The 23,612-nt window shown below is 44.8% G+C and overlaps 1 protein-coding gene across 1 annotated transcript in view; it reads left to right on the top strand.

The window, feature by feature from the left end:
• Positions 1 to 23,383, top strand: part of LOC146064089 (neuronal acetylcholine receptor subunit alpha-7-like) — a 111,796-nt gene extending 88,413 nt beyond the window's left edge. The window contains exons 9-10 of the mRNA XM_083177177.1: positions 17,808 to 17,917; positions 22,304 to 23,383. Coding sequence (XP_083033303.1) covers positions 17,808 to 17,917; positions 22,304 to 22,825 — 632 coding nt within the window. The 3' untranslated portion in view covers positions 22,826 to 23,383. The remainder of the gene's footprint in view (positions 1 to 17,807; positions 17,918 to 22,303) is intronic.
• The last annotated feature ends 229 nt before the right edge of the window (positions 23,384 to 23,612 follow it).

Here is a 23,612-nt window from a genome sequence, read left to right as displayed (position 1 = left end):
GCAGGGCTTTGCAAATTAGCGTAGCGTTCCCATGGCTCATCACCGCCACCACTCCCCTCCTTGTCCAATCCCGACCCCCCCCTCCGACCCCTCCCCATGCGAGTGCCACGCCGACAGTGCAGGTCAGCGTGGGCGCTAACACAGATGACCTGCACATGCACATAACTGCTTATGCGCAGTGCACTACCATCGGTCCCCATGCAAGGAACTATACAGAAAATCTGGAGTTAAAAAAGCGGTTTATAATTCTATCTAGATATTACTGTGCATCACAGCCTTAATTTGTATAACATTTGGGTAATTTCACTGTCATCATTTATATATGTTTTCAGCATTTTCTTGGAAAGTTGCTTATACTATGGGCTTGTTAACATTTAATCATCTAAAAATTAAGTGAGCTGAACAAAACCTACTTTAGTTGCGGTCACTAACTGTAGATGCCTGGAGGAATAGGATGTTTATGCAGTTTTGTAGCTGACATGACTGTTAAAGTAGGATAAACAATTGGATATAGCTAATTAGCTAAACATTAAGGGGGAGATTCTCTAAACAAGGAATGCGGTAAAAACCCCGTTATCTGGGTTTTTACCGCATTTTGGGATGCTGTAAGCATCCCCCGTCGGGTTAACGCGGCGGGGGGCATCGCCAGAAAAATCTGGCGATGCTCCATAGAAGCCAATGGGCTTCTACCGCATCCCTCCGCCGTCCCGCGCCGACCCCCCGCCGCCCCACATCGCCCCCTCCCCCCTCACCTGTGTCCGGGCAGCACAGAGCTGTGCTGCCTGGACCTGTGACCTCCTCCCTGCACTGATCCTCTTCCGGGTGCAGGGAGGAGGAGAGCCCGGCGCAGCAGCAGCAGCGCCGGGTGTGTGAGGGAGGGGGGAGCCGCCGGGACCTGCTGGGACCCGGCAACTCCCACCGCAAAGGACAGCTCTTAACGCAAGAGCTGTCCTTTGCCTTAATTATCGCATATGTTACAACATATGCGATAATTAAGTATGCGATGGGCGGCGAAGGGGGGCGGAGATTCTTAGAGAATCTCCCCCTAAATATTGTATCTCCATTGGCATAGGCGAAGGAGCTAATGGATCTATTATAAGAAAATCAAGTTTGCCTTGTTTGCCTTGAACGCAGCAAATACACTAACACAACAATTTAATATCATTAACATACTTAGAATATGCTAGATGAAGCATCAGTATAATAATAATGTAATGCCATATTCCTATCTTTCTGACCAAACAAGGTGGGTATATCGGAAATGAGTCAGATACATTTGTGCCCGCTTTTCCGTATTGCAGCTGCAGCTTTCTTCATAGTACCTCCCACGATGTGATAAGCACACAGCAAAGTAGCGCACAGTCAGTGGAGGTATGCTGCAGTGCTGCAGATGTGGGAGCCACATGTCAATGTGAAAAGAGCCACATGCAGCTCAAGAGCCAAGGGTTGATAACCCCTGCTCTAATGCTTTGACAAACCAATGGGGTGGCTAGCCACACCCCCACTGGAGACTGGCTACACCGGTGACCATGTGCTCTTTACACTGCAACCCTCTGGTGGTCCCTACATGTCCCAGTCCGCCACTGGCCGCAAGTTTTCTTTTACATCCCTCTTCTGTTCTGTTCCGGGACACAATGGCAAGATATTGCATAAAGTACAATGCATTTGCAAGTGCTAAAGTACGCATCTTTGTACTGTATAGTGAGTCTATAATTGAAGTAGGACATGAACTGGGCACACTTGCCTACCTTTTTTTTTCCTCTCCAAGAGAAGCCCAGAGAGGAGACCAGCTACCGCATGTCGGGGGGACGACAACAATACTGATGTTACCATGCTTTGCCCCCACACCATAACAAACGTAGTAATTCGCAAGTCTTCGGATTGGGGTAGAGGCTGAAAGGACAAAAAATTACGCTGAGTCATTTTAACCCCGCCCCCTCACTGCAGACCGTGAAATTTGGTATTTCTTGCAGTGGGTAAGGGGGGTGCGGGGGCAGCAGGGGCAATGCGGGAGACTTGCTCTCCTTCCCGGGGGGGCCGAGAGGGGGACACAAATTTTTCCCGACCATTCCGGGAGGGTAGGCAAGTCTGGAACTGGGCAGTGACGATGAAACAGAATGTAACCACTTTGAGTTCTGAAACTGTCACTGGACTGTTGATGTCTATCAAAAGCTCTGTGCGATTCTGAGTTATATGTACAGTATTGTATAAGGAAACCTGTTTATAACTGTAATTACATCTTGCACCAAGAATTGGGCTTGTGCCCGGATAGTTACTATGATGAAGCTTGTGTTGAACATCATAATATCAGTGGGCGGCACGGCGTTCGGCTTCTATGCACATGAACCCCACATTAATGGAGAATACTTGCAGAAGCATAAAGTAGTAAGGCTGCAGTGAGCGTTTACAACCACTTTATGTGAAACTCAGAATCATCTCTGTATCTATACTGTAGCTCACATCTTTTTATTGCCTTTTGGGCTGAATTTGTTTTCTGTGTTCTGTTATATCTACAGTAAAGAGTGTGGGCTTATTTCTGTCTGGTGAAGTAGATGTATTCCATACTTTCCAAATGTTCCCAATTGGGGTCCCCTGATAACCGTGCCACTTCCTGGATTAGGAGGCAGGTTCGGGCATTATGAGCCTGATTCAGTACCGCGCGCTAAGCAGCAGTCGTTTTCTGCTTAGCAAGTGGCTTAACGCCACCTGCCGCCCGGCCGAGCGCCCACCCCACCACCACCGAATCCCCACAGTACCATGCGAGGGGATGTATACGAACGGGATGTATACAGAAATAGCAAATAGCATGTACGCAGTATACTGTATGTAAGCAGCCAGGAGTGGGTCACTTTCTATCTTGTGTGCACTGCACCTCCTCTCCTAACCTACGTCCTGTTCTGTATGTGTTCATTCCTATGGGGTATTGTACTGACTGTTTGCTGCTGCACAGTTTTATGGCTCCAATGACACGATGATGATGATGATAATGATAGGTAATTTCCTAGATTACTACACAGTCTACAGTATCCAATCCAACAAGCCATAGAGAAATGAGCTGTATATTGCATGCACAGTCACTGGCTGCAGTCATTGCTAGCTATGGGGATTCCAGGCAGTGACGTTACATGTCACACTGTAGATTTTGGATGGAATTCCATTATGAGCAGCCAAATACGCTGTAACACTGGGAACATTTCTTTTTGGCAATTTACATGAAATGAAAGGGTTAATCATTCCTCTGTAATACAGATGTATGTGTCCATTAGCCTTAAGACGGCTTCCTTCTGACTTACCATAATAACCTTTGCATTTTGCACCTTACATCCTTTTTATCTCTGAATAATTAGAGCATATGAAATAGTATAGTAGATATACAGCTTTTTGGAAGTTGGCATTTAGGTCAGGACATACTTTGTTCATCTGTTCATTAGATTCTTTCTTTCCCATGTGAAATAAGAGGATAAAGCTTTCATGCCCTAGAATTGGAAAGCCCTGGGGCCTGGCTGGAGCTATCCGTAAACGACTGTCTGAAATAATCCAAGTGATCTCTTTGTCACCTGATAGGAGGCTGGGAATCTATTAGTTGTCAGCATAGGGGAGGTAGATGGGAAACGTTAGGGGAAGGCTGAGTAATAGTACAGTGGAATATTGGCTACAGCACACATGTAAACACATATCTTTTAGCTTGGCACTGTGGCTGGTAATGATATTAGTATCCTCTTGCTGCATTGTAATATAGGAGTATATTTAAGAAATGATCCAACATATATTACATTTGGCCTACACAGTTTATCATCACAGTAGTATCTGTCTACTCTTGTCGATGGTGGCAGCTTGTAGGGCTGAACTCATGCCATGTAGTGCCCTGTAGTGCCATTCAGTCACCCACCAGTTGTAGCTAAGTCTCTCCCACCCAGGGCTGGATTAAGGGCCTAATGGGCCTGGAGCTGGAAATGTTCAAGGGCCTATTATGAGAAGTGGAGAATGTGAGGCCACTGCCATGTAGGCATGCAGGACCCATACACTATAATACACTATAACCCCCCAGGCTAACATAAAAATACAAAAATTGCATAACCGTGTAAAAGAGAAATGCCATTTTAATACTTATGATTTATGGCCAACCATGTGGCCAACAGATGTCTGCCTGGTGATCATCATTGTGTCATGGTGATGGGCCTATTATTATTGGAGGCAGGGCCAGTGCTAGGGTGTCCAGCGCCCTCCTGCAAACCATACATTTTGCGCCCTTTCACATTGCCATTGCAACAAGCTGCAGCTCGATTGTGGGAGCGTATGCAACATGCGATCCTATGGAGGATCTCGGGTGCATGTACATGTATGCATACACCATTTCAGTGCTGTGTCCACAAAATGTTGCAGGCACTAAAGGTGCCCATACACGCTGTGAGAATCACATACATTATGAGCTAGATCGCATCGCACAGCAAGCATGCATGCAATGTGTTTGCGATGCGATGCGATCCGAAAGCAGTACAAAAAGTATGTGCAGCACATACTTTTTGTACTGTGCAATGCCCTCAGGAGCGCACATCGCATCGCACGCTGCTAATGCAGCATGTATGGCCACCTTTAGGCACATTACCCAGCCCATTATTTAAAAAGTGTCTAAATTAATATAAAAAAATCTACAATTATTAAAAAATTTGTTATAAACATGTATAATAAAAGACTCACTCTTCTATCTGCGTAGGCAGGACGCTGAGGACGCCATTACACCCCTCTCGTGACTGAGGGGGAAAGGAGGGGAGAGAAGGAGGAGATGGAAGAAGAGGGGAGGAGATAGAGGGGGCGGAGTGTTGAGGACTGGCAATGGCACTGGCACAGCACACTGAGAAGAGGGAAGGAAGAGCGGCGCTGCTGCCTGTTCATCATTTGATTGACAGCTGACAGGTGCATGGAGCAATGGGTAGGGGGGCGGATCCGGAGATGACATGTCATCCAGGCATTCACAGACAGCACTACATGCCTCAGCGCAAGTGTCCGTGAGGAAGAGGGGGGCAGGTCGCAGGAGGAGGACAGTGTGTGCGCGGTTCAGGGAGCTGCTCAGCCTCTCCATACTGCCGTCCGCTGTCAGACAGGCACTGCGGGCAGCTTTAGCAGAGCAGGGAGGGAGACAGCGCCTTTTCAACATGGCGCATCCCTGCTTTGCAGGAGCTGCTGAGTGGGTAGCGCCGGCCCTGATTGGAGGCCTGGAGCTGCAGCTCTATCTCCCATTGTAAATCTGGCCCTGCTCCCACCTCAGTCTGCTATGACTTAACATAAACAGACAGGTGGGGCGTGCAGGTGTAATAAAAGGTAATACATTTGCTGTAGGTGTAGGAAATGCACAGTTACCTCTTATGAAATAAATGAACACTAGGTCATCTTGTAACAGAATAAATACTGTACTGTAGGTAGCTTTTAAGTCTTTAGTCATTTACCTTTCCAGCATAGATCGCCTAGTTTTACAGGTATCATCAAGGCAACATGTGATGCCTTGATATTTTTTGATAAATGATAAGGGAATTTGTAGCCAGTGCTACAATATGATTCACTAGTAAGCCCACTCAAAGAAAATGCTACAAAAGCTAGTAGATGTACTTTCACTTGCTGCTTATATATAAATATTACTATCAGGATTGGGGTTGCCATGGTATCCATTTCATCCAGGGGACTTATGATTTATAGAGGGTCTGTGGCTGGATAAATTCATGCCTGCATTTCAACTGGTTTTAATCAACCACAGAACTTGTGTAAATCACAGTTGTCCCTGATGAATGGGATGTTATGACAATCCTAATCATTAATCGAATGAATAATAATTAGCTTACTACCTGGGACTCCGAATACTGAGTAGTTTTATGTGTCACCTCTTACTCCTGTATTTTCACACAACTGTCCAGGTTGCCTCTTTTTCATAAATCATTCAATTCATACTGTACTTGCCTGTGCTCCCAGGAAATGGCCAGGAGGCTCCTGAAAATTGGATGGGCCTCCTGGTAGAGAAGCCAAGTCTCCTGGGTGGGCCGCACACATTTATGCTGAATGGCGTCATAGTAGCCCCACCCCCTCTTTACAATACCAGTGATCCAGGCACTGTAGAGCGGGAGTGGTCATGATGATGCGACCAAGCGTCCATGCCCACAAAGTGCCCACTGTGGAGGATGCCACCTCATCCACCTTGTTCGCTCTCTCATTGAGGCCACTGTAGCAGGTATATTGAGACTGTGGGCCCGATTCAGACCTGGTCGCTAGGCTGCGTATATTCTAGAAGGTAAACGCCGCCCCACTAAACGCATGCCTCCCTTCCGCCTGAACTTCAATGTGAGCGGATGTGTACGCTTAACACATCTGCTCGCATGGGGTCGCACAGAGGAAAATCATTCGCTGGTCACTCACCATGACTATGCAGGCAAGACAAGCAAGACAATTGTCACTAAGCCGCCTGTCCCAGTGTATTTGGCCATGGTTGTGGGAACTGGGAAGGCCGGATGTAGTTAGCCGTCTTATCTCTGACAGCTATCTACATGTTGGTTAGGACTCGCTTAGTGTCGAGCCGAGTCCAGTGTGTACACCCCTTAAGCAGATATAAAACACCTGACAATTACAATGAAACAATTTACCATCCATATAAACAGAATAGATAATACTTGAAGGAGGGAATGCAGTCAATTTACCGAAGTTCAAAATACCGACCATTGGCAAACAGTCAAAAAACCACACATTCAAAATGATGACATTTGGAGTGTTGACATGTCAAAAAGTCGACATGAGTTTTTCCATGATTTTCTTCTTTGAAACCGAGCTGTTTTTACTTCACAATCTAAGTGGGCATAGAATTTCACGTACTTGTGTACTTTCACGGCTCCCACGATGTGCATCGTACAGGGAAAAATCGCATAGCAGGCGATCGCATGTGATCTGATGTGATGCGATGTCATTTTTCACTGAAATTATGGACATGAGTTGACATCATGTAAAATGCACCCCAAATGTCATTTTTAACACTGTACCACCCCCACTATCAACGCCAACCCGAAGCGTGGCGAGCGCAGCGAGCCCGCTAGGGGCGGCGGTACGCGTCCTACGACCTTTTCATACCCCCACTATCCACGTCGGCGTGGAGTTGAGAATAGAAATTGTGGCGAGCGCAGCGAGCCCCGCGAGGGGACACGGATACCTGTGAAGCCCGCGAGGGGACACGGATACCTGTGAAGGTCTCCGCGTCCCCTCGCCGGGCTCGCTGCGCTCGCCACGCTTCGGGCTCGGTGGCTTGCTGCGCTCACCACACTTTCTATTCTCAACTCCACGCCGACGTGGATAGTGGGGGTATGAAAAGGTCGTAGGACGCGTACCGCCGCCCCTAGCGGGCTCGCTGCGCTCGCCACGCTTCGGGTTGGCGTTGATAGTGGGGGTGGTACAGTGTGGAAAATGACATTTGGGGTGCATTTTACATGGTCAACTCATGTCCATAATTTCTGTGAAAAATGACATCGCATCGCATCAGATCGCATGCGATTTTATAAAAATGCACAAAAACACGGGAAAATCACATCGCATCGCATGCCACTACATATGGCATGCGATGGGAGCCGTGAAAGTACACAAGTACCGAATTTCATTATGAACTTTGGTTAAATACATTTTATAGCAAAGGGCCTTATTTTGGTTCATTCTTTCTGACAAAATCCTTCTTAGATGGGCAAAACCATGTGCACTGCAGGTGGGGCAGATGTAACATGTGCAGAGAGAATTAGATTTGGGTGGGGTTTTACTTCAAAGTGAGATCTATATTGCAGTGTAAAAATAAAGCAGTCAGTATTTTCCCTGCACAGAAACAAAATTACTCACCCAAATCTAATTCTCTCTGCACATGTTACATCTGCCCCCCCTGCAGTGCACATGGTTTTGTCCATCTAAGAAGGATTTTGTCAGAAAGAATTAACCAAAATAAGGCCCAAAGAGAGATAAAAATCCCAGTGTCTGCGCTTTTATCTGTATAGAGTGCAATATGGCTGAGTCACCGTTCCACACAATTTTTAATAAATGATTATTTAATGATTTTTAAAAAAAATCTCATTTATAAAACATATAAAAAAATACAATAAATAATTTTCACACAATATAAAATATTATTGAATATTAGATGGATAAATGGACAATGCTCATATAATTTAGGTGGTCACCTATTTCTGTTGGTTTATATGCAAGCTATAACATAATTAATGAAAATAAACACAGACTTTTTTTTTGCAGAGAGCAGCGGGTACGCAGGCAGGGGTGCCAGGTAGCAGCAATCTAGTGTGCAGTAAGGGGGGGGGGGGGGGGTGGTGCAAGGTAATAATGGTGTAGTGTGCAGTTAAAGGGGGTGCAGGGTAGCAGCAGTGTAGTGTGCAGGAAGGGGTGTGCCAGGTATCAGTGCTGTAGTGTGCAGTAATGGGGGTGCAGGGTAGCAGTGGTGTAGTGTGCAGTAAGGGTAGGTGCAGGGTAACAGCTGTGTAGTGTGCAGGAAAAGGGGTGCAGGGTAACAGCAGTTTATGTGTTTGTGGGTTGTAGGGTAGGGAGGTGTAGGGTAGTGTAGTGTGTGCATGGAGGGGGTGCAGGGTAGTGAAGGTAGTGTAGGGTGCAGAGCAGCAGCAATGTAATGTGCGGGGAGGGGTACAGGGTAGTGCAAATATATTCTGAGGGTGCAGGGTAGTGGTGGTAGTGAGTATGTGCAGGGAGGGGGTTCAGGGTAATGGTAGTGTAGTATGAACGGGGAGGGAGGTGCAGGGTGGCGGCAATAGTGTAGTGTGTGCAAGGAGTAGTGGCAATGTGTGTGTGGGGGGAAGAGGCTGCAGGGTAGTGATGGTAGTGTGTGCAGGCATGTAAAGGTATTGGCAGTAGTGTAGTGTGTGTGGAGAGTGATGTGCAGGGTTGCATTGATGTAGTGTGGGGCAGGGGGCACAGGTAGCGATGCCAATCCTGTGGCATTTCTTTCAATCCCGGGGCCTGTAAATGAAAAATGCTCACTCTTGAGATTCCCAGGATTGGCATCACTAATAAAAACACGCCTATCAGCCCACACCGGCCGCCTTCCACATTTACTTATATTTTAGGGTGGCCAGGAGTGGGGCAGATAGCAGCGGTACGAGGGTGCTGGTACCTCAGTGCACGAGGCAGCAGCAGCAGAGCGTGCCCCCAAAATGCTGAATCACACCCCCTCCAGGGGGTCCTGTGAAGTTGATGTACCGGGGCCCAGGATTTCTCTTGGCGACCCTGGCCATAACCACTCCTTCAGCAGGGGGCATCTGCTTGTAATAGACGCCTGCTACTTCATTACCATACTGCAAATACAAATGCACCTGAATAATCCCCAGTGCCGCACAGTTCCAGCCTGTTCAACAGTGTATTAACTTCCCTATCAGAATCAGTGTAACACATAGCTGCTAAAGCATACATGTGCTTGAATTTGGTCCTTGTACAAGAGATTAAAACAATAAAAAATAATGGGGCAGATGTATTAAGCCTTAACAAGAGATAAATGCAAGGGTGATAATGAGAGATAAACATTCATCCAATCAGCTCCTTACTGACTTTTTTCAAACAAAGCCTGTAACTTGGCAGTTAGCAGGTGATTGGCTGGACGTATATCTCTCCTTATCAGCCCTGCATTTATCTCTTGTTAAGGCTTGATACATCTGCCCCATTATTTTTTTATTGTTTTAAACTGCCCCAGTACCCTTAAAATATACTATGGTATCTCCAAAGTTCTGAAATACACCAAGCAAGACCAGCATTATGGCATGTGTATGAAATTTGGGGGAGTGCCCTAGTGATCTATATATATATATATATATATATATATATATATATATATATATATATTATAGGTACTTGTGGAGTATCACGGCTCCCACGACCTTCATCGTATGCTGATTGTATGCTAAAAATCGCATTGCATCGGAAAGCATTGAAATGTGTATTATATCTTGTGAAATGCCCCAAATACCATTTTTCATAGTGCACCACCCCCACTATCAACGTGAACCCGAAGCGTGGCGAGCGCAGCGAGCCCGCGAGGGGCGGCGGTACGCGTCCTACGACCTTTTCATACCCCCACTATCCACGTCGGCGTGGAGTTGAGAATAGAATAGTGTGGCGAGCGCAGCGAGCCACCGAGCCCGAAGCGTGGCGAGCGCAGCGAGCCCCGCGAGGAGACGCGGATACCTTCACAGCTATACGCGTCCCCTCGCGGGCTTCACAGGTATCCGCGTCCGCTCGCCACGCTTCAGGCTCGGTGGCTCGCTGCGCTCGCCACACTATTCTATTCTCAACTCCACGCCGACGTGGATAGTGGGGGTATGAAAAGGTCGTAGGACGCGTACCGCCGCCCCTCGCGGGCTCGCTGCGCTCGCCACGCTTCGGGTTGACGTTGATAGTGGGGGTGGTGCACTATGAAAAATGGCATTTGGGGGCATTTCACTAGTTTAATACACATTTCAATGCATTCTGATGCATTTCAATGCAAAATCGGGTGCCATCGCATCGGATGCCATCGGATGGCATCCGATGCGATCGCATACGGTTTTTGAGCTAAAATGCTCAAAAATCGGTAAAACATCGTATCGCATCGTATGCCATCGTATGCCACTACATATGGCATACGATGCCATACGATGGGGATGCGATGGCATACGATTTTTGAGCAAAAATGCTCAAAAATCGGTAAAACATCGCATCGCATCGTATGCCACTACATATGGCATACAATGCCATACGATGGGAGCCGTGATACTCCACAAGTACCATATTATAATCCAAGGGTCCAGGGCACTCACCAAACTCATAGTCTGCAACAAAGTCCTTTATTATCTCATTGCTGAGAATAAGCCGACGTTTAGGACCATACAAGCTCCTTAATCATGGCAGTAATCCAACACACAAGTACACCTGGCCTCATATGACATAGGTCTCACTTATATAGGGCTTTCAATCACGCCTCTAACAATCACCTGTATCCACAGGAAGTTCATTAACTTCATACTGGTATCTATACTATGTCCCCTCCCCAGCAGGTAACCCATCTGCATATACATATATCTCTTTTATATCAGCAACATCATAATATATGTACACAATTAAGCACTCAAGTATAGGAGAATAAGGCGATCTCTCACCTAAGTCCCTATCAGGGCTCTGGGCACGCCGGCATGGCGTGCGGCTCATCTCTTCCACGTTCCAACACAGTGGAACGCATGTCGCATCCACTAGCGTCATATCCAATCAGCGCTTTACTTCAGTGGAGCGCGTAATATTTCCGGCGTCCCCGGCCTGAACAGTAGCCATGGCAACATCTACACACAGCCTAACGCACGTCTCTGCAATGCCCTGCATCATCTCCTGTCCACAAGCTACCCAGCGCCGCCATCAATGGAAAACTAGCCAGTTCCCATAATGATGTTAACAGTCACATACAATTACGCTTATGATGGAAGGGAAATTTCCCGTTATTTAGAAAAAGGATTTCCATATAATCAATCTATGTGCCTATGCGCATGTGTATTTGAACACTCATTCATCTCACCATATAGGAGACATTATTCCATAGATACCATATGATACCATTGAGTGGTACATATTTCCACACAATATATCGCAATCATATATTTCATGTTGTATACCTAGTGTATTATAAGGCACCAAATTTATCCATCAAAGATATATAATTACTCTGGGTTTATCACAATATAGCCCTCAATCTGTGCAACTAAATTTTGGTATGCATGATTCCACATGTGGTAATATATCTCAAAAATTATTCTAAAGAAACCATGTACTATGAGGCAAGCTAACTTATTTCAGACATTATAACAAACAACACTAAACATATAATTAAAAAAGCAAAAGCACCATCTAGATGCTGCATAATTAGTGCATAATCCTTTTCCCCTGTATTTTACAAAAAATTCTCATATGGGGGTTATACAATGCACCATGCAACAACAGTAGGTAGCTCTATTACTGGTGGTCAACTCTTGGCATGTCCTAATCTAATCAATATGCCAACCTCATACGTCATAAAAAGCACCTCAATGAATTATATTCATTCAAACCCCTAGGGTTGATTGTGCCCAAGGAGTGTATCCAGCGGGCCTCCTTTTGTAGTAGCAATCGCGCCCGATCTCCTCCTCTCTCAAGGATAGGAACCTGATCAATGATCATGCTTCTCAAAGATGAGAGTGCATGTTGTTTAGACAAAAAATGTCTTGCCACCGGTTTATCAGAGGTTTTGGTAGTCAGGGCAGCTCTTATACTCGACCGATGGTTGGCCATACGTTCTTTAAAGGAACAGATTGTCTTTCCTACGTAGGTCAATCCGCATGGACATTTAAGCAAATAAATTACATGGTCTGACGAACATGTCAATCTATGTCTGATCCTTATTTTTCGTCCATTGTGTGGGTGGTTGAAGAATTCGCCAGAGTTCATAGATTGACAAGTAGTGCATCCAGTGCATCTATAACACCCCATTCGAGTGGGTCTCAACCATTGATTGCCAGCATCATTCTTGAAGTTCAACATCGGTCTCATAAGCATATCCCGTATGTTCTGTCCTTGGCGATATGCAATCATTGGTTTTTTATTATTAAGCTTCAGCTTAGGATCAGTAGCCACTATATCCCAATGTTTATTAACGCTTTTCCTAAATAAGGAAGCACGGGTATCATGTGTAGTGGTGATGATCATTCGATCCATGTTCTTCTTTTCTGAGCGAGAGTCCTGCAAATGCTGGATGTTAGTTGCTCTTCGCAGACTTTTTTGGACAATGTCTGGTGAGTAACCCCTGTCCAGGAATTTTTCTTGCATCTCACCGGTCTGTATTCGTGCATTGTCACCATCAGAGTTTGTGCGTAGTACCCTGAGGAACTGTGACACAGGAAGTCCATCCTTTAGACTTGTAGGATGGTAGCTTGTGTAGTGCAACAAAGAATTGCGGTCAGATGATTTTTTATATAACTTAGTCCCGATATACACAGTTGCTCCCGTGAGGGAAAACAGCACTCACCAGACTTCAAACACAAGTGTGTCTCAGGAACAGGATGTCCCAGCTTTTATTGGTCAAATACGGAACCTGACGACGTTTCGGTCCATCTGGACCATTCTCAAGGCAGAAGATATCCAATACAATATGTCAGCAACACAGCATAATGAGAGCAACTGTATCTATATAGCACTGCCTATCTGTAGGCACTGTTATTTATACAGCACCCTAGCGGCTACCTGTGTTTATGGGTGAGAGTGCAGGTCTTGTACGCATATATATATATATATATATATATATATATATATATATATATATCTCCATATCCATATCGGTGCACAGGGACTGCTGGTGGTCACCTGCATGCAATCTGTACTACCTATCATTGCACACTGGAATACTGTCCAGGGCCGCCGACAGGGGGGGTCTGGGGGTACTTGAGTCCTGGGCCCCACCGCTGACAGAGGGTAGGGGCCCGGGCAACTCTCCCCAGCAGCACGGTCACAGGCTGTCACTCAACCCCGCGGTTGCCCGCCCTTTCACTGTCCAGCTTGGTGATGGTCGAGAGGCTGGGATTTTGTCAGTCACGGGCCCCAAAATTTCTGACGGCAGCCCTGATACTATCTGTATTGCCTTGTGGTCTGCCATCTGTATTGTATGGTGTTCACGTGGATGCTGGTGTGCTGTATGACAGTTGCATGGATTCTTTCTACAGTACCACAATTTCTGAAGGCAGGTTTGCGAGTTCTGCAAGATAGGGTCTATGCAATGCAGAAGGTAGGTGATAAACAGTATCTTATTCAAAACCCATGAGGTTCGAGATACTGTAATCATCAAACTTTGTACAAATGTCTGTATACGTTTATTTAATAACAACAATAATGTAAAAACAGAAATGTTATTATAATGGATCATTTACTTTACAAGAAACCACCAAACCAGAACAAATGTCACAATAGAAAAATTGCCTATTATGTTTACTGTAGGCAGCATCTGTTCCGCTAAAAGGATGATCTGCATATTAGTAGATACAAACATTAGAGGCTTGTTTATATCTGGAGGGTCAGAAGTTCAGCGTCTGTTAGTAAAGCTTATGACTCACAGCAACATTTTTATACTTTGGAGCCAGTTTGCTAAAGTATCTTCGCTATGTGTTACCGCAAGTACTAGCCATTATAAACAATCATTTGGTATCATTATTTTATCAAAATTGCATACATGCAAAAATGTGTGATCAGTATGTGTGCCCCCCGCTTACATTAAGCTGTGCTCAACACATGATGGGGGACATTTACTAAAATGTAAGTTTTATTGAATATAGGATGCTGCCCACAGCAACCAATCAGATTCTACTTCTTATTTATTGATCACATTCTGGAAGATAACAGGTAGAATGCAGGGATGTGTGGTGAGGTAAATGGCTGAGGAGTCCCTGGCAAGTACCAGAGCCAGATTTGCACACAATATATGAGCCATGGGATACATGCCGGCATTATACACATGTGCAGCAGTATATACTTCTGGAGATCCACTGAGTTTTGATAAGAGATGTACAGAAAAGGTAGCCAGGTGAGGCACTGCCTCACCTGCCATAGACTTTTTACTCCAGAGTTTTGACTATAAAAATGATTAGAATAATAAAAATAAGAATTTTTATATATATTCTTTGTATTTTTGACATATTTTATAAATTCAAAATGCCGTCATATACGTTAGTATGACAGGAAAGGCTGTGCCTCACCAGCCTCACCCCACCGCACACCACTGGTAGAATGTGATTGGCTGCAACATCCCATCTTTATTAGAACTTACCCCATGTATCCATTTACCCCATGTGTCCAACTCTAGAACACACGCATATGTACAGGCCCATACACACTAGGCAAATTTGAACTCAAAGTACAGTAGCTCACTTTTGGCATTTTGAGCTACTGAGATTAAAATGGTCTAGTGCGTATGGATGATGCGCTCTCCCACATCACCGCCTGTTTTACCGACCGAGTGCACCACTTCCAACAGTCTCCCACTGTCAAGCGCTGTAACTTCCCCCGCCCCCGGTGACCCGCTGCAGCTCTGCCTCACCCTGCCCTCCCAATGACGTCAGGGTCCATGTGGGAGCTTCACATTGCAAATGTCAGGTCACTCACGGGACGGACCTGTGTCCATATCCCGGGTGCGCCTCAGCATTTGCAAATAGGAAAGCGGTAAGTTGTCTCACTTAGTAATTATGTATACATCATTAAAAATAAAACAGTTCACAGTTCCTGGCTTTCTTATTTTTATACTAATTTCTCAATCATTGAATAAAGGCTTATAATCAAACAATGAAAATAATAATACAGGGCAGAGGGGCGGATATTACTTTTGTGTCTAAGGGTGCCCTGGCCCCTAAATATGCCCCAGCTATACACACGTGGGTAATGATTTACCCACACATACAGTACATTAGTGCTTACAAGACATTTTATATGTGTAATGTCATCTCTGACATTGGGGGGGTTGTGCGCTTTGACATTTTCTTGTCGAGGGAGCTAGTAGACCTGGAGCCGGACCTGCTTCCTTCCCTAGTTGCATTAGTGAGGTGCCGGATGACGCCCCACCAGGGGGTATCCCGACATCAGAATCCCGACTGCCGGTGTTCTGACAAGGGGGATCCCGACTCACAGAGGCTATTCTCCCTTGTGGGGGTCCAGCGAGCCTTCGAGCCTGCAGCATGGCGAGCGTAGCGTGGTGAGCGCAGTGAGCCCACAAGGGGCTACTTTGCGTTTGCCCCCCTGTCGGAGCACCGGCAGTCGGGATACTGACTGTCGGGATCCCCCGTTGGCGTGCCATACCACACCCCGTTGGTGAATATACCTTCATTCTCTTTGCTCAGTGTGAGTTTATCCAGTTTAATCCCATCATTGAAAACTAGTGCCCTTAATTTTTTTCAGATCCATAATTGACCCATGTTGCCTCCTTTCCGATAATACTCTCTGCATTTCATCAAGTGACAAGATAACAGCACTGAAAAGCTATTTCGGTAAAGACTGTGTTTGTCTAAGTCATATAGGATTATTAATATCACCAGCATGTGCCAGATATTTTATTTCCCAAACACAGTGAGAAGTAATTGGCTGCCAACTCTGTTGTATTAATGTCTTAGGCAGGTTATAAGGCTGACAACCTTATGTAACTAAAGGTGGCAATCTAAAATAACATGTCACTGTGAGGATTGTGGCCCCATCTCTCTCATGCCAAGTAAAATAAGTCTGTCTGCTGTGCTCATGCACCCCTCTGAGCGAATGGTGTGCTATCACTTCCAAGTATGAACAAGGATTCTCAGAACATCCATACAAATGGGATTTGTGAGGCCGCGGTTATTACATTGTTCTGCACTGTGAGTTCCTGTTATGTCAAATGATGAACTTCTCTGATCTCCTAGAACAGTACATTGGAACAGCTAGTGCAATGTGCATTACAGCATTTATGGTGTAGTGAAAGAAGTATATTTATCAAATGCAGTTATAACCAGTGTCAGACTAGGAGGGTAGGGGGGGGGTCCTTTTGGTTGGGGGGGGGTGGTGGTGGTGGTAGTAGCTGGGGGGGGGGGGGTGTTTGGGCAGCGGGGGGGTTGCGGGGCATCTTACCCTCACCCGAAATTAGGGATGGCCATCGGTGCCTTTGCCATCGATGGTTGCCATCGATGTCAAAAGTGCAACAGGCCATCGATAGTGTAAAACTATACAATGGGTGACCATCGATAGTTTTACATATCGATGGTCATCTATTATGTTTGAGTGATTGGCCTCAGAGGGACGGAGGGGGAAGGTATAGGTGGGGTCGGACCAGAGACCCCGCCGGGCCACTTCAGCAAGCCTGGGCCTAGGTAATTAGTACCTGTTTCCCCCCCCCCCCTTGGCGGCATACATACACGATGATGGAGGAAGATGCTGATAACATGTGGAAGCAGGCTTCATCAGTGACATTGTGCGTACCCACTGTACAATATTTAGTCATTCCACCCTGTCAAAATAAGCAATCATTTAAAATGTCAACCAGTGCATATGATTTTACAACATTCAAAATGCCGATGGTCAAAATACTGACAACCGCTGGCAGTGAAAATACCGACATGTTCAAAATGCCAACATTGATTATGCCCACATGGTCAAAATGTTGACAATGTCAGTAAATTGACTGCATCCCATTAAGTTAATACAGGTTGACCACCAATTTTCCGAGGTCTAATGGTTCAGAACCCCTTTTAATCCAGACAAATCAGGTGCCGGTGGGGGAGAGCTAGAATTCTGTGGGATGAGGGCTTAAAAGGCCAGCGGGAGGGTTAAATTAGGCAGCGGCAGTGGAAGTCACACTGTGGGCTTAGATGAGCGGTGCTGCAGGAGGGAGATAAGCGGCAGGGAGAGAAATGCATGGCCGGAGGACTCGCTTAGCAGAGGAGACACGGACTGCAAGCTGATGGTAGCTGTCTGCAGAGGGGGGGGGGGGGGGTATCACTGATATTGTTCATCACAGTGTTGCCAGGTGCCAGGTTATCAGTGGTCAACCTGTATTATACTGTACGTTTTGTTAAATAAAAAGGCAACGGTGCTGCTGAGCCCCATAGAAAAGGATTGTGCCCCTCACCCAGCACTGCTCCTAATTCTGGTGGGTGTGGATCACTCAGAATAAGGTGTCATCTATTCTGAAGTACTTTAATATGTTGTGGAGCATTACTCTGTGATTTAAGCATATGTAGCCATTGTTAATAAATGCTTCTTTTTTATTTATTTTTTTACAGCTCAGTATTTCGCAAGCATCATGGTGATTGTGGGGCTCTCTGTGGTGGTGACAGTGCTGGTGCTGCAGTTCCACCATCATGACCCACAAGCAGGGAAAATGCCTAAGTGGGTAAGTGCTGATGCTGGGTTATACATTTACAATGTAAGATGCCCATACACAGACCCATTACATTATTGCCAATGCATTCTAATTGCAAACACCATTCAACTGTACAATGCAAACATTATAAATATAATATAAAAGGAAAGGTTGAATCTGGATTCCATTCCATTTGCTGTGTATGTTTCAATATAATAGTGTTAATTGTACAATATAATTTAATTAAAAATCCACTTTACAATGTTGTAATCTGAATTGCAGATTACTAGTTTCATAGAGGATGTTGTAAATACAGCTATATACACCAGCAAGTAAAAGTTACCAGTACGGTTACCTACAAGTAACATAAGTATATGTGAATTCCGGCAAACCTGCAGGAGAGACCGGGGGCCCAGCAGCTCCATCATTCTCAAGGGCAGGAGAATAGTTCCACTAGAAAAAACTATTCTTTCAGTCCATAAACCAATATCAAGTTCTGTTATCACTCATTGACATTATCATTATTGCCACCTGCTTCAGGCCAGCGGTCAGGTGTGCCAATGATTCTCTGCTAAATTATTGGCTGTAGAAACAAGTACAGAGTGAAGTATAAATTCTATTTCCCATGTGACTCGGCTGCTGAGCTGAGATGCTCTGTGTGTACATGCTGCCAGTAGTGCCGCAGGGGCATTGTTATTCCCTCAGTCATGCTCTGACTGTCTGGCATTGGACAGGCGGTTGAGACTTATGCTGTTCAATGGAACATAAAGCAGGTAAGAAGCATACTGTATGCTTCAATCTTAATGCAGCACATCTCAGAAGCTCCTTCATGAGGCATAAAAAGAAATACAAGTGAATGGGTACCTAATGGTCCTCAGATTATATATTCAGCTACCTCTTGTCTGAAAAGGGAAATCCACTTTAATTTGTCTACAAGGGAAAAACCTAAGTTGAGAGAACAGATATAGGGCCTGATTCAGTCCTTTTTGCTGGGCTGCGAGTTTTCGATAAAGGCCACCCCATGCCACCATGCCAGAGTAAAATCCTGCCCATGTGCATGGCTGTGTATGCGTTCGCAGCTGTGCACACTGGGAAATCCATTTCATGGACCACCTAATGGATTTCCCCCCTGTTAACAAGCACTGAGTAAGTGTAGACTTACTCAGCGCTGCAAAGGGGCGTGGGAGAAGGAGGCCACAGATGATGTCAGTGGCCATCCCTCCCAATGGGAACTCCCAGAAACCCCCAAATGGTTGCAGGGTGTCAAACAATGCAAAAAAAGGCCAACAAAAGTCTAGCATGAATAAAAAGGTGCTTGGAAACAAGGGACTCAAAAGTAATAATGCCCCTCTATAAATCACTGGTCTGGCCTCACCTGGAATATGGAGTACAAATCTGGGCCCCACACTTTAAAAAGGACATCGCAGAATTAGAAAATATCCAAAGAAGAGCAACAAAGCTTATTATGGGAATGGAGAATGTAACCTATGAGGAGAGATGATCCAATTTGGGACTATTTACACTAGAAAAGAGACGTCTAAGGGGAGACATGCTCAACATGTACAAGTGTATCAGGGGCCAATATAAGGAACTGCCAAACACCCTGTTTTCTACTAGAAAGGAAGCAAGGACACGAGGGCATGAGTATAGATTAAAAGAAAAAAGATTTTGTACAGTTAGAAGAAAAAAATTCTTTACAGTCAGAGCAGTCAGACTCTGGAACTCTCTTCCGGGAGAGGTGGTGGCGGCTCCCACAATAAATGCGTTCAAAACAAGGATGGATAAAAACATCCAGGGGTATTAATAAGTAACATAGCTGTAATATAAAAATGGTACTTGTGAGTTATCCGGACGCCCGATTTCTAAATCGGGTCGGATCGGGACATCGCATCGCATCGCATGCGACCATCGTATGCGATGCGATGCGATGCGATGCGATGACCCGATTTTTCCATAGGAATCAATGTTAAAATGGACTGAGTCCATTTTAACATGGAATTCAATGGGAAAAAGGGGTCCTTTTCATACCCCTACTATCCAAGTGGGCATGGAGTTGGATATAAACCTGTGGCGAGCGTAGCGAGCCACCGAGCCCGAAGCGTGGCGAGCGTAGCGAGCCCCGCGAGGGGACACGGAATACCGTCCCCTCGCGGGGCTCGCTTCGCTCGCCACGCTTCGGGCTCGGTGGCTCGCTACGCTCGCCACAGGTTTATATCCAACTCCATGCCCACTTGGATAGTAGGGGTATGAAAAGGACCCCTTTTTCCAATTGAATTCCATGTTAAAATATACTCAGTCCATTTTAACATTGATTCCTATGGAAAAATCGGGTCATCGCATCCGATGGTCGCATGCGATGCGATGCGATGCGATATCGCATCGCATCGCATCTGATTGTATGCCTTAACTTAAGGCATACAATCAAAAAATCGGGCGTCCAGATAACTCACAAGTACCATAAAAATTAATATAAGCATACTAGGTTGAACTCGATGAACACAAGTCTTTATTCAGCCTTACCTACTATGTAACTATGTAACAATCACCCTGTGAGCAGCCAGTGAAGGCTAGCCTTTGATGTCTTTATTTGTATGGACAGCTTGCGCATGCACACAGCGTACCGTGCGCAGTTTAAACACACCTCACCAAACTCTAACTCTCTCTGCACGTTACATCTGCCCCACCTGCAGTGCACATGGTTTTGCCCATTTTGAGAACCAATTTGTTCTGCGGTCAGGTCTGAATTATGGAAATCAAAGAAATATGCAGTTGGTCTTTTTCAATTTTCCAGTTGTGAAACTCTTTTACACTGTAGATACAGTTAGTATAGGCAGAATACGGCTTTTCAACCAGTTACACTGCAAACAAGTTATATAACTAAACATAAAGCAAATGTAAGTGTTAGTTTAATGTGCAGGGTTAAGTTTTAATGCATTATTATCCATTGATGATTCAGCCAAATGTAATAAAAAAAACACAAAAAAAAACAGAATGGTCCTCATCAGAATAAATAAAAGATTGTCTCCTGTAGGAAATAATAAGTATTATATAAGATCCATCATCATCATAAATCCCAAGTTTCTCCTAAAAATTATATAAATTTTAGTGAGATAAAAATACAATTTCTTTTAATTAACTTTGATTGCACAACAAGCCCAAAGCCTGTGAGTATCTCATCGGAGCCTGAAGATCGCACAGGGTGCACTACAGATAAGTCACCTCGCCAAGCCTCCCGGTAGTATGCAAAATAACTGCATACAGTGTATCGTGTGCAGTCCCTGCTGCACGGGAGGTTCCTGGGCAGTTCAGTCAATTGTGGACCACAACTATGTGGATCAGGGCCACTCATGTGCAAGTGGATTATGGTGCCTTTACCACTGTGGACTTTTGTGGTAATTAATGCTTCTTCAGCTTAATTTGTGAAATTGTTGCTTATGAGGCTGCAGGCCAACCAGAGGCATTTTAAGAAATGAGAAATGAGGGAGTCAGTGTACGAACTGTGTATGTGGGAAGGATTTTCGGGTTTCATCCCCGGGAGTATTTCTACATATGCATCCGGTATCGCAGGTTCCACTGATTTGCTGGTAGGGATCAGATTGGATCCCTTTCAGAAAGAGATTGCAATAGACGCCCATAGGCTTCTATTGGTAATGCCACCCAAAGATGGCGATACCCACTGAGACCAGGCTCCAAAATACTTTGCTTTCTAGAGCTTGGTACATATGGAAAAAGCGATAAAAAAAATTTTCATCACATTTTAGGGTTTAGTAAATCCAGCCTGTATATTGGCAGTTAAGGTCTGATTGGCGGGTACTTTATTTCTCTCCACTTTATCTCTCTCCAAGGTTTAGGGGGGTATTCAATCTGGGATTCCATCTGTTGATACATCCTGACAGTCGGAATCCCAGGCCGTTTTCGTCTGATCTGACAGTAACTCGACAGATGGAATTCAATTTTGTTCCGACTGTTGAGTGTTGGAAAGTCCGCGGATCGGTGAAAACGGCAGCAGATTGACAAAAGAAGGCTGTGAATTCGACAATCAGCGCCCGTTTCCAACAAAACAGATCCAACTTTTTTAAGAACTCAGGTCTGACACCCTTCGATGTTGTCGTTAATGACAGCAATATATAGGTGATTGTCGATATGTCCCCTGTCAGCAAATATCGTCACAGATTGAATACCCCCCCCCCCCCCTTTTTAGTACATCTGCCTCATGTACTTTTCAGAGTTGCCGTTTACTAGAACCATTTTGATGTCGTGACTTTGCCTTCTGTAAAAGATGTAGTCTTCAAGGTACAGTAACTGGCTTTATATTATAGATTGGGTAGAGCGAGGAGTTTTAAACTACTGTACATAGCAAATTGATCTTTTAAATTCTTATATCTTATTTAAGTAGAAACTTCTCTTCTATTTCAGGTGCGAATTATTTTGCTGAACTGGTGCGCATGGTTTCTAAGGATGAGGAAACCTGGGGAAAATAAAAGGCCTATTCCTTGTAAGTATATATACCCCAACCATCATTCAAGTATTAGCAGCATTGAAATGAACATTGTACCAGGACACCAATCCACCAATGGCAACACCCTGTACTGTGGTTACCACACTCTGGAAAGTCCTTGCTATCCTCCTAACAGTGACTCTGGAGTTATGTGCGGACGAGTAACGTGTCCTTCTCTGGAAGACAGTGATCTTCAGAAGAAATGCATAAGAGAGTGCATACCAGAAATCGCCAAGATCTTGGAGGAAGTGCAGTACATAGCCAGGCGGTTCAGGGACCAGGATGAAGGTGAAGAGATCTGCAGTGAGTGGAAGTTTGCTGCTGCAGTCATTGACCGCTTGTGTCTTGTCGCATTTTCACTGTTTGCCATTATCTGTACAATCACAATCATGATGTCAGCACCGAACTTTGTAGAAGCAGTTTCCAAGGACTTCACATAAAGGGAAAACACAACCCCTTGTGCGATTAGGGTAACAAGTCATTTTAATGAATTTAAATGTAATTGCTTATTATGTCTTCTAACTGTATTACAATGGATAAAAACTGTGTTGATGATAAAAACCTAGATAAACTACCAACTAAAGAAAATAACGACATAAAAAGTTGTCTAAAATATACAGCAAATATTTGTACATGTTTTACTATTGTTGGTATTAGCAAATAGCAAAGTTATTGTTTGGCAATTCGTACAATGATTGGTCGGTTTAAAGGAACCTGAATACATTTAAAGACCCACTATGAAAAAGTTTGTTTTGAATTAACCAATAAGAATGTTCCATGGCAGGAAGTGTACAGGCTCTGTGCTCGTGTTCATCCCGGCTCTCAGCAGCCCGGTTCTCTATTACAGTATGTCTCACGTCCGCAGCTCCTGTGTCATCCTTGTCTGTACTTGTTCTCCTCTTATGTGCAATAATTGTATGTTGTATGTTTTGTAACTGTCCGGCACTGTGGAGTTCTGTGGCTCCTTGAAAATAAAACATTCACGATGATGATGATGATCATTGCCAAAATCTCAAAAGTTTCACATTGCATTGTTTTCTATTTTCCTGCAGATATAGTAGCTGATGGCAGTACATCACTGCTAAGGATTGTTTTCTATTCACCTTTATTGTCACTTGCTTGTGTGTTTAACCCAAACCAAGGATTGTAAGGTTAGGCAGGAGGTTACTAAGGGCAAATATATGTGGTCATCCATGGTGCCTAAGTGGGCCACAAAGTAGGGAACGA

Source organism: Crinia signifera, chromosome 1 (assembly GCF_055691185.1).
Source record: "Crinia signifera chromosome 1, ASM5569118v1, whole genome shotgun sequence".
Taxonomy (NCBI): Eukaryota; Metazoa; Chordata; class Amphibia; order Anura; family Myobatrachidae; genus Crinia; species Crinia signifera.
Note: the sequence above shows the minus strand (reverse complement) of the source record. Positions and strands in the feature narration are given on the sequence as shown.